Source organism: Rhinichthys klamathensis, unplaced genomic scaffold (genome assembly GCF_029890125.1).
Source record: "Rhinichthys klamathensis goyatoka isolate OS25496 unplaced genomic scaffold, OSU_Roscu_1.1 h1tg000118l_1, whole genome shotgun sequence".
Classification (NCBI taxonomy): Eukaryota; Metazoa; Chordata; class Actinopteri; order Cypriniformes; family Leuciscidae; genus Rhinichthys; species Rhinichthys klamathensis.
This window is the reverse complement of record NW_026606655.1, coordinates 265,142-277,502: the sequence shown is the minus strand read 5'-3', so window position 1 is coordinate 277,502 and position 12,361 is coordinate 265,142. Positions and strand designations below refer to the sequence as shown.

The 12,361-nt window shown below is 37.5% G+C and overlaps 1 protein-coding gene across 3 annotated transcripts in view; it reads left to right on the top strand.

Annotated features, from left to right (window-relative positions):
* dnm1a (dynamin 1a) overlaps nucleotides 1-12,361 on the top strand; it is a 138,660-nt gene that overhangs the window by 112,598 nt on the left and 13,701 nt on the right. For 2 of the 3 annotated variants that reach the window (XM_056255098.1, XM_056255096.1), the window contains exons 17-20: nucleotides 186-297; nucleotides 5,977-5,988; nucleotides 6,068-6,238; nucleotides 8,734-8,975. In XM_056255098.1, coding sequence (XP_056111073.1) covers nucleotides 186-297; nucleotides 5,977-5,988; nucleotides 6,068-6,238; nucleotides 8,734-8,975 — 537 coding nt within the window. Of the gene's footprint in view, nucleotides 1-185; nucleotides 298-5,976; nucleotides 6,239-8,612; nucleotides 8,642-8,733; nucleotides 8,976-12,361 lie in introns of those variants that run through there. The other variant, XM_056255095.1, reaches the window with a different exon arrangement.

The following is a 12,361-nucleotide window of genomic DNA, read 5'->3' as shown; positions in this document are numbered from 1 at the left end:
TCCGAAGATGAACGAAAGTCTTACGGGGTTGAACAACATGAGGGCGAGTCATTACTGACAGAGTTTACATTTCTGGGTGAACTATCCCTTTAAGGGGTTAAAAACGACTAGCTAAAAAGCCTAAACTATCAATCAGAAGCCAAAGACTTCAGTGTTAACATGTAGTGCATCTGCTTGCGTGACAGGAACGTGTATAAGGACTACCGTCAGCTGGAGTTGGCCTGTGAGAGTCAGGAGGACGTGGACGGGTGGAAGGCGTCATTCCTGCGCGCCGGCGTTTACCCGGAGCGTGTGGTGGTTTGTGTTCATCTTTACTGCTTCTTTTTACAACAAAGGGACAAAAATCAAACTTGATTGAGGTCCGTGGGCCGAAAGTAAAATTAAATTAAATTCACAGTAAATTCAATTCACATTTATTTGTATAGCGCTTTTCACTATGCACATCGCTTTACAGAAAATGTCCATATTATAATTTACAGTGATCTGTTATCAGAGGAAACTGTCTAAGTTATGCATTTCAGAAATGTACATATACAAAATCACAGTTAGCTAAAAATGTATTAATTTAAACAATGTAATAATTAAAGGCAGAAACAATGAGCTCATTGAAGTGATGAATACTTGTTTGTTAACAAATGATTATGACATTTAGAAAAATGTAGTATTGGTTAGGGCTGGGGCGGTATGGATTTTTTCTAACCGCGGTTGAAAAGCAAGAAATTCCCGCGGTATAGCGGTAAACCGCTTTAAACACCCCCCCCCCCCCGACAGACTTCCGCGCACTCACCAGAAGGCGTTTTTTCTAGACAGACTTTGTTAAATATTTTCACCTACATCAGAAAAAAAACGAGCACAATTTAAAAGAGTCCGATTTTCATTAAGCTGTAATTTGGCATGAACCAATCACTGAATAGATTTCCTAATTTAAGAATATTCTCAGATACATTCGCATTGAATTCATCATTTTCAGGAGAATACATTATGATGTTGAACGAAATGAAAGATGAACAGCTTTTCCAACATGTCTTAATTACAAAAATTATATTCCATATTTATGTTAACATAATATAATGTTATTTTTTATTTAATCTATGTCGATTATATGAAAAGTGAACACCATAAGTAAGATAGGATCATAAGATGGGTCAGACATGATTTTGACCACTTTATTAAGTTTTGTTTTGTAGAAAGCCTTTCTTTAAATTAAATTTCGTTTTGTATAAATTGTATCTTAATTTTAATCACTGTTTCATTAACTAATTGCCTGGAATTATACAAATATAGCAGACATATAATCAGGACGATGTGGAAGCGACGGTGCGATCTCTTGCGCGTGAACTGGAGCTCGTCTCATAAATGAACCGAAACTCGTGCGCCCATCAGAGACGGACTTCACTGCTGATATTCTGAGGATACAACATAGCCAATAGGGATCTCCCAGTCACGTGACCCCTAGCCGCGCGTCAGCCATTTTGACGGAATACATCCGTCAGCTACTCAACGGCAATAGCCGTGGGTAATATATATTATTAGTATATTATTATACTAATGATATAATTATTTGTATATTATTATACTAATAATATAATTATTAGTATAATCATTTTATAATTAGCCTAAATATTGCAATACTTTGCGCTACAGTATTGATATTGCGTGTATAATATGGTGTAATAATATATTATTAGTATATTATTATACTAATAAAATAATTATTAATATAATTAGCCTAAATATTGCAATACGTATTTGCGTGCGCAAAATATCTCCATACTGAACAGAATCGATTTTTTCCCCCCACTATCTATTATTAGCGCAGCGGCCGTCAGACAACTCTTCACGTAATGTCATCGCACTTATTATTAGCATCACAAAAAGAAATATACAAGAGGAATATAAAGGAATTAGGAATCATAGATCCATGAAGCACCACAAGTTCTTTTTACAGGCATTAAATGTGTAGGAAAAACTTCCTGACATTGAGGTGATGGGAAATTCGGATCATTTTACTGACTCTCCTGTTCGAAGTCGTTCATCAAAATGAACGAATTTTTTTTCGAGTCATTTCGTTCATTCAAGTCAAGTGGCTTTAAACGTTATACTTCTAACCGCCAAATTCCCCGAACACATATCCACCTATTATTTAGCGTGTAGCCTAATACGCACGCACTCCCCATCCCTAATCCTACCCAAGAGATTACAGTGCGTAGCATATGCACACAACAAAAAAAACATTTTTGGCGTATAAATAGCACGATAAATTAAATTCGTGGTATAGATACGCATGTGCACGTTCATGAGATCGTGTTGGACAGACGCAATGAACGAATCGTTCATGAATGACAGCTACCTTATTCACTTACCATCACGCTACACCGGAGCTTCATTAAAAGCATACAAAAGCTATCGATATAACGAGTCCGGATGGGTCAGCAACTCTTTGATTTGGACGTCAGCGGGGAAGGATTTTTAAATCATCACCGCAAAGGTTGGTCAATGTATTTTTATCACCAAATTATAGTAACTTACCTGTAATAATTTTTAAACTGAGTTTACAGGGAAAAACACAAAACAAAATCACCAACAAGATTAAGTGTGTATCTTAAATGAATTTGTTGAATCTAGTTTGATCCAAGAAAAACTAAATAATACTTTTTTTATACTTGTAACGTTAACTAGGCTACCATGCAGTGACACTGTAGTATGATAAACTGTCATTGAGACTGTTGTCTCAACCTGTGTTTCTAACGATTTAAAGAAGTGTTAAATAAAATACAAGATCAGCTTTTGGTATTTGAAAATGATAGGAATATTTTGCGACGAGCTGTATTATCACCGGCGGTTTAGCATTTTCTATACCGTCAAGATGGCTGCTCCAAATGGCGTGACGTCACGCGGGACGACCCTATAGGCTATACTAGTAGGGACTTTAGCCTTTAAATATCTGTGCTGCATGCGCAGTCTCCTTTCTAGAACAGCCAAGAGCTTTCTAGCCTCGCGGCAGCAGCGCCTTGCATCGCTCATAGACCTTAAAACTGATTAAAAAAATCAAAAAAACGAAAATTGATCAAAAAACGTTGGTGCGGATGGTTGGCGGACAGATGATGCGTTTTGTGCTGCGGTTCCATTGCGGATGAAATAATAATAGCCCATCCGCGCATCTCTAATACGAATGTAATGCTATGTGTCATGGAACATTGCGCTCCCCAACTCGCGAAAGGGATTTGCTCCATCTTTTGATAAGTTTTGTTTAGAAAACCTTGAATCCATGTAAGACACACTATCATTAGAAATAATCCATGTCATTAGAATCAATGAATCCATATCATTAGACACAACGTGCACACATGTGCAGGCCAATGTTTTGTTTTTTGCGGTGATGACGGTGACGAGCTCAGACCCGCGGTTGGAGTCACGTGACCGCGGTATTGCGGTAATGCGGTAACCGTCCCAGCCCTAGTATTGGTGCATGTTGATAGTTATATCGAACTAGGGGTGTGCGATATCACGGTTTTTGATCGTGGACGATTAAAATGTCTCCACGATCTGCTTTTGAAGAAATATCGTAGTATCGTGCATTTTATCAGTTCCAGTTCTGGCGCCGAGCTCCGTCTCAACATACAACAAATGTTAACGCAGAGGAACGGGACACTGCAGTTCACAGAAGTTCATTATTTGCATGTGCTTTAAAGCCTTGCTGGTTAAACATAATTCACTGCTGATGCGCTGTTCTGATGTGTGCTTTCTGAGCGCATACACCCGAAGCACACGGGCACTAAAAGCCTGTCTAACAGCGTCTGTTTACTGGACTACGTTATAAGTTATTTTCGAGTCTTATTGCGCTAATATTGTCAAATACACACAAGGTTTACATAAACAAAGTTGGTTATGTCTAAAGTGAAAGCAAACAGAAAAAAATTAGGAAATCGGCTTGTCAAATGCGTGTATATTAGACGCGTCGCGTGCAGCTCTTAAAGCGACAGTAGCCAGTTAGTAATCAAGCTGCCTCTTGTCCTTAAAGAGATAGTTCACCCAAAAATAAAAATTCTGTCATTATTTACTCACTCTAATGTTGTTCCAAACCTGTATTAATTTCTTTCTTCTGTTGAAAATAAAAGTTATTTGGAAGAATGTGGCTAACCAAACAGTTGCTGGTCCCCATTGACTTCCATAGTAGGAAAACATATACTATGGAAGTCACTGGAGTACAGCAACTGTTTGGTTAGCCACATTCTTCCAAATAACTTTTATTTTCAACAGAAGAAAGAAACTTATTCGGGTTTAAAACAACTTGAGAGAGTAAATGACAAAAATTATAATGTTTGGGAGAACTATCCCTTTAATGTTAATAAAACAACAAAACACAGAGGAAATCACTCACTGCTCTTGACTGAGAACTTTAGTAGTAGCTTTAATAATAATCAATGTATAATTTATACAGTGAAGTCTATGTTGTGTTTTATTTTCGTATTTGTTCATTTAGCCTAATTACTTTCTTCAGTGCTACTGTTAAATACCCCTACTGTAGCTGAAAAAATAAAGCACTGTTTATTTCATTTGTATATTAAGTTGTGTAGGCTTAATGTGTATCTTTGTTCCTAATTCTTAATAACAAAGAAAATAATGATAAAGATTTTTATCTTCGCCACTTTGGCCTAAATGTCTGCCATTCTTTTTTCTTTTGTTACCTATAAGGCTTTTTTTTAAATAGGGACATTAGTTTGGCTGTAATGCTCAGTCACTTGCAAAATAGTAAAACCAACATGAAAAAGAATCGTGATAAAATCGTTAATCGTGATTTTCCTGAAAAAAATCGTGATATGATATTTTTGCCATATCGCCCACCCCTATATCGAACTTATATATTTAAATGTAATATGGTTAGCCTTGGTTCCCCTGATTTATGATTTCATAATTTTAAAATTATTAAGCAATCTGCTTAACTAATCCAGAGTTTTATTTTTAAAGTTTCAGTGTTAATTTTGCGTGAAAAGATTGTTTGTATTTAAATAAGTCAAGCAATTTTCATGTACCTCTTCATAAATATGGCTGTTTTCAAGGGTTTTGACTTAATTTCAAAAAGTAAAATTCAAGTACTTTAAGCACATTTGTACAAACCCTGATCAAAGGGCCCTAGTTTGGGCATCTGTGATCTACAGTAGGGCTGTCACTTTACATTAGAAAATCTATTGCACAATTGATCGGACCAACCAACACAAGTTTCACAAATGAAAATAGGGAATCGATTTTAACAGCTTTTTATTTTATTTTTTACCAAAAATGTGTTTTAGGTGGACAGATCAATCTAGGACACAGAACATGTAGGATGCTGGAAAATAACAATGTCTTTTCTGTTAACCAAATGCTTTTTAATATTCGCTTTTACTTGAGTGCAAGTGAACAAGCGCGCCGTTATTTGTAGCGTAGTGACGTGTGTGTGTGTGTGTGTGTGTGTGTTCAAGTGAGCCAGAAATTAGCAGATTCTGAGCAATACGCTGTATTTAATATATCATGAGGATCACGAGTTGTCTATTTGCGCTAAATCCGTCTCACACGAACTTCCCCAGCAAAGTGAGTAAACACAGAAACACGCCAGATTGGCTCGTGATTTGACAGCGTTTCCCGAAGTTCAAAGTTCATTTTTACCCACATCTGGCGAGTCGAGGTGTTAATCTCAATCCCTGAATGTTGCGCTCCTGTTTGTCATTGTGCAGAAACTTCACGCTAATAAATCAGAAATATTGCTGACTTGTGCGTCTCAAGCGTCCTCTTTACGCTCGTCCTAACGCCTGTTAGGTGTCCGTGGATTTGCCTGTATTTGGTGTTGAAAATGGAAACGTCTTTAGACATGGAAAATCGATTCAATGAACACTTATGTCTTGGATTTTTTCACAAAAGTGACAGCCCTACTCTACAGGATAAATGAAGATGTGCTTTTCTCTCTCTCTCACGCTGCTTCCGGTTGCATCACACTAGGAGAAGGAAAAGGTACATGCATTTGATATTATTTCTGTATCTTTTGCATTTGCGTTGTGCATTTTCCCCAGATCTGTGATTGTGTGTGTAGAGCGACGCCGGGGAAGAGAACGGTTCGGACGGGTTCATGCACTCCTTGGACCCTCAGCTGGAGCGGCAAGTGGAGACCATCCGAAACCTGGTGGACTCGTACATGAGCATCGTCAACAAGACTGTACGAGACCTGATGCCCAAGACCATCATGCATCTGATGATTAACAACGTAAGGCTCGTCTATGTTGAGCAGAAGCGCTCATGATGTTGGTCTATGGTAGCCTAGTGGTTACATATCATGAGTGTCAAATAGGGCTGGGAATTGGCAAAAATGTGACGATTCGATAGTATTGCGATATTTGGGCCACGATTCAATATAATTGCAATTCTTAACATATTGCGATACAGCAAGTATTGCGATTCGATTCTGTGATATATTGCGATTCATGTCCCCCATATTATTCAAAGGCATTACAAACAATGAGGAAAATAAGACTGCTCAGTGTTTCCCCTAGGATTTTTTTCAGGGGGGGGGGGGGGACTGCTAGTGTTGCAAAATGTTTTAGCAATCAAAAAGCATGTCTAATTAATTGAAATAGTGTATTATGAATCATTAAACGTATACAACATTGAAAAAAAAATATGAAAAAAAATTTCACACTAATTCTGTGTTGTGTTTTCTGGTAATAAAATGAAGACATAAAACACAAATTTGATAATTTATCATCAATTTTAATCATATGAAATTAAATAAACTTTTTGTCAAATAACGTGCTGCACAATGAGCTTTACTGTTAAAATTAAAACATGGATTAGTCCTAAAAAATTCAGTTTTGATGATAATTTATTTGGATTAGTGTTAGTATTATTACATTGGGACATATCTAAATTCTACTGTACAACGGTAATATATTTCTGTCAAGTTAAACCGAACTTTTATTTTGACGGGTTGCCGTGAAGACCTTTTGAGTTTGTGTGTTTATGTCATAATGATAGTTTTTCTCAAATGAAGCGGTTAAATGATCACGAAGTGACTTTCGGAGTGGATCTAGAGCCTGGAGAGGAAGTTTCTGCATTTGTGTCTTCAGATAGGCCAAAAAAACAGCGCAAGCGTCACACGTGCTTCAGTGTGTGTGTGTGTGTGTGTGGTAAATGAAACTGCGCGTCGGCTGCACCATTCATTCACACAGAACAAGCAGGATTCGTATTTAAATTGTCTTTGTGGTTTAATATCCACACACACTTGTCTACATCGCGATTTGATTTCAAGTGTACACTGAACTGCTTTCTATTTATTCCTCAAAAGATTGACAAATTCCAAGAAATTCCGCGTTATACAGTAAATTTATTTTTTATGACTGGATTTCGTCAGCAATTTAGGGGGGCGGGGGGTCGTTTTGCAATGGTAGGGGAAACACTGCTGCTCAACTCACTTCAAATGTCACATTTAATTCTGTGAACGTTATCTTCTACACATTAACTGAAGTGCAAAAACTGTGATGGTGAAGCCATTTTCATTTGAATCTGCTGTTGAACGCACGACAACAAAGCGCCGCAACAAGCGCCACCTTGTGGATGTAATACGCAAATGTAAATTATCAGAGTAAACCCCGAGAAAACCAATGGAGAAAACCCGAAAGTAAAACAGATAACTTTAGAATTAAATATTGCAATACTTTGCGCTACTGTATCGATATAATCGCGTGCGCAAAATATCGCGATACTGAACAGAATCGGTTTTTTCCCCCCACCACTAATATCAAATATGATCCATCAGGCTTTTGATGAAGGTTTATTTGTTAGGGATGCACGATATATCGGCCACCATATCGGTATCAGCCGATATACATGTTAATTTTTTATGTTATTGTTATCTGCCCGATAAGAAAAATATTATAAAGTCGATTAATAATGGATTATTTCACCTTCGCTCTCTTCCATTGGTGAGAATTGAAGCCGCCAGTGTCCCGATATGGCGCTGACATCTCGGGACCTGAGTCTGCGCAGGAAGTAAAGCCGTGAAATCAAGGCCCCGCCCTCGCTCTCGCAGAATCAAATCGGAAGCACACGCTCCTGCACTTTTTAAAATTAATTAGCCTATAGAAATGTAGATATTACATTTAAAGCTCCAATCTCCTCAGTCCTCCGAAGATCCCGAAAAAAAGTCTGTTGGTGCTTCAGTGACTACTACGCTCAGAGAACCTGTCAATCACAGCTGTCAATCATGACGTCACCTCCACCGCATCAAATAACTAACTAAAAACAAACTTATTTAAAAAAAAAAAAAAACACCTGAACTTACATCAGCGTGATAAAAACTACAGTAAATGACAGAAACATGACAGGAGCTGCACCAAATTGCAAATTGTTCAAGTCTCTGAATAAAATTGAGCTGCCCCCCCTCCCATATTCTCACTTTATGATCCATAAAAGCCTGATATATCAAGTAGGCTATGATACACTTCTTTTTTTTTTTTGTCTAAAGGTTTACAAAACGGTTACATTTAGAAAAAAAAAGATTTCTATATTTCAGGCTTTACAGGGTTAAAAGCCTGAAACACGGCTCACACTATGATACTATGATGTGTGTGTGTGTGTGTCAGACGAAGGAGTTCATCAACGCGGAGCTGGTTTTCGTGGTTTTAAAAGGCTGAAACACGGCTCACACTATGATCCACACTATACTAAAAAAACACTGATATTAATATCCCCTCTCTCTCTCAGACGAAGGAGTTCATCAACGCGGAGCTGTTGGCTCAGCTGTACTCGTGTGGAGACCAGAACACCCTGATGGAGGAGTCTGCGGACCAGGCGCAGCACCGGGACGAGATGCTCCGCATGTATCACGCTCTGAAAGAAGCGCTCCTGATCATCGGGGACATCAGCACCACCACCGTCACCACCGCCCTGCCTCCACCCGTGGACGACTCCTGGCTGCAGGTGCAGCGCTCCGGCTCCGGGGGAAGGTGCGTTCGGGAGACACACAGGGGTTATTAATCCATGAGGAAATTACGTCTTTAGTGGGGAATGAAAGTCTCGGGCATTCAGTGGGTCTTTAGCTACACTGCCGTTCAAAAGTGTGGGATCTGTACGATTTGTGTCTCTAATTATGCTCACCAAGGCTGCATTTATTTAAATTTTGAATTGTAATTATTTATTAAAAATGATAAAAATGTATAATAAATATAACAAAAAAAACTAATATTGTGACTTTTTGAGCAATCTTGCAGAGCGATTATTGCTTGGGGACTTTCCCATTGAAAAAGGGCAATAAATAAAATAAAATAAAATTAAATCACCTTTATACACACCAAGGCTGCATTTTTTTATTTTTTATTTTATTTACATTTTTAGTTGTAATTAAAATGATTTATTTTGTATATATTAATACAACCCAAAAAAAGTAATATTGTGAAATATTATTACAATTTAAAATAATTGTTTTTCATTATAATTATATTTATTTAATTTTTTCGTCTTTAGTGGGGGATGAAAATATGTCATTAGCTATGCACATTAACTGCTGTTCAGAAGTTTGGGATTGGTACGATTTTTACTGTTTTTAAAAGAAGACTTTATTTGCGTTTATTTGATTAAAAATAAATAATATTTTTAAATATTACAATTTAAAATAACTTTTCTATGTGAATATATTAAAAATACCAAAAAAGTCTTCAGTGTCACATGATCCTTCATTATTATTAATTATTATTATCAGTGTTGAAAACAGTTATGTATATTTTTATTTCAGGATTCTTTGATGAATAGAAAGTTCAAAGAGCTGCATTTATCTGAAATAGAAGCTTTTGTAACATTAAACAATACCGTTCAAAAGTTTGTGGTCAGTAAGAATTTTTTTAAAGAAATTAATACTTTTATTCAGCAAGGATGCAATAAATTGATCAAAAGTGACAGTAAAGACATTTATAATGTTACAAAAGATTCTATTTCAAGTAAATGCTGTTCTTTTGAACTTTATTTTCATCAAAGAATCCTGGAAAAAAATTGTAAACAAACCGTTTTCAACATTGGTAATATTCATAAATGTTTCTTGATCATCAGGGCCCATATGCAGGGCCGGCCCATGGCATAGGCGGTATAGGCAAATGCTAAGGGCGCCACCACTCAATAGGGGCGCCAAAATGAGTGAACGAGTGAATTTTTTTTTTTTTTTACTAATACTATTTTAAAACCATTAATTCGAAATACTACAAAATAAAGCAAAACAACTCCACAAAAACTTAACTAAGTCCCCCGACTCCGGTCCGGCGCATCAATCTTCCCCCGCCCAGCGAGTGCTTGAAGTGCGTCAGAAACAGAGCGCGCGCGATCAGTTTACTGTTGGTCATTTGTTGTGTAGCGTCGCCCCTCGCCGCATCCAATGTAGACAGCATTGCTTTCGTTTGAGGGCGCTAAACACACTCAAGCATTGCCCAGGCCTGGCAGCTCGCGCCAGCTCGAGACACGGTGAAAGTTTCCTCATTGTGACGGATGGCCGAATTTTCATTTAAATTAGCATTGTAGCCTGCGATAGATACAGTGCCAAAAAGAAGAGGACACAACAAGGGGATAAAGACAGAGGTAAAGTGATGTAATGAATGAACAGTTTATCTAATTGCATAGTAGTAAGATACTATAATTTAATGGCAGTTATTTTTACCTTATAACTTTATGCTAACAGTAGTTCTGAGTTCTTCAGAGCCCCCAGACAATGCGATTTAACAATCATGTCAGTCTTATTTAGACGCATTTACTATCACTTTTATTATTTAATGTTTTACTATAAAGTTGTGCAGTTTTAAGGGGGATATATGGCATTTTTTTTACATTTATTTGCCAAAATTATTAACGATATTTATAGGCTACAGGTTTATTATGTTTTATGTGTAAAATTCACATTAAAGAAGACATTTCGCAGTTTCATTCATGTTGAAACACGAACCGTTCCATAATTTAGTGGAAGATTGCTGCCATCAACTCCCAAACAAACACTTTTGCTAGTGCTCAATGAATAGTTTGTGCATGAATGACATTTGGACGATGACATCACTGTTTTATCCAGAGCGGCTATATATAAATTAATATTTTTTTACAACAAAATAAACCATCACTGAACATACTTAAGCTTGATTATGACACTATTTTCTTCTAGATCTGGTGTACAGGAGAAGCAAACTTTGTTGCATTATTTTCCTGTTATCACTGTAACGCTGCCTTGAAATAATCTGTATTGTAGGCTAAAAAGCGCCATATAAAAATAAAGGGGACTTGACTTGAATGCTAGATGTAATGCTCTTGCTATATATATATATATATATATATATATATATATATATATATATATGACTAAATAATCACCAACACAATGATGGGGTGAAATGGGCTGTAATGCATGGGGCACCAGGTAAAATCTTGCCTAGGGCAGCAAATTGGTCAGGGCCGGCCCTGCCCATATGTATAAAGCCACTCAGAGTAAAATTGTAGTCTCAAGTAGTGTTGCACGGTGCACCGATACTTCAAAAGTATCGCGATACTCGGAAATTAAAAACTTCACGATACCTAAATTTATTAGTATCGATACTTCTAAGAATGACCGCGTTCCAGATTTGTAAGAGAGTATTGCATGTTGGTGTGTGCAACGCACGCTTCCAGTGCCTCCCTATGGACGTCTGTGTTTTTCTCCTCATGCGCGTGTGACAGGGCGCGTGAACTGAACGAGCAGAGAGAGAGAGAGAGAGAGAGAGAGAGAGAGAGAGAGAGAGAGAGAGAGAGAGAGAGAGAGAGAGAGAGTGAGCGAGCCCCGGTCGCGCGCGCGCACTCTCTCTCTCTCTCTGCGGAGCCAGGCGAAAGTATAAACAAGGCTTCACCGTCTCAAAACTAAGCGCTGTCTTGCTCTCTCTCTCTCCCTCGCACATATTAATCAAAATAATTCGACACGATGGTAAGGTCGGGAGACTAAAGTTTCATGTGGAGCATTCGGAGCTTTTTTTTTTTTTTTTCTGAATTACCGCTGGGTGTAAATTGTGGTAAAATACGTTGCCTTATCTTCTCTGAATCGTTCCGCACATTCAGCTGACATAAACCACACTTTAAATAAACGAAAAAAACTATCCAGTCATGAAATGTTTTCTGTGATGACAGTGGGATGTCCTAACCGCCTGGATAATCACACAACGCGCACACGTCCGATAATGACACGTCCAATTCGCGAACTAATGACTCATTTGAACCGATTCGTTTTAATGAATGGTTAAAACAACTGATCTGTCTGAATCGGTGTATAACTAATCGTTAACACTTTGTAATAAGGTTTCATTTATTACATAAATTACATAAAACAAATAAAAACACT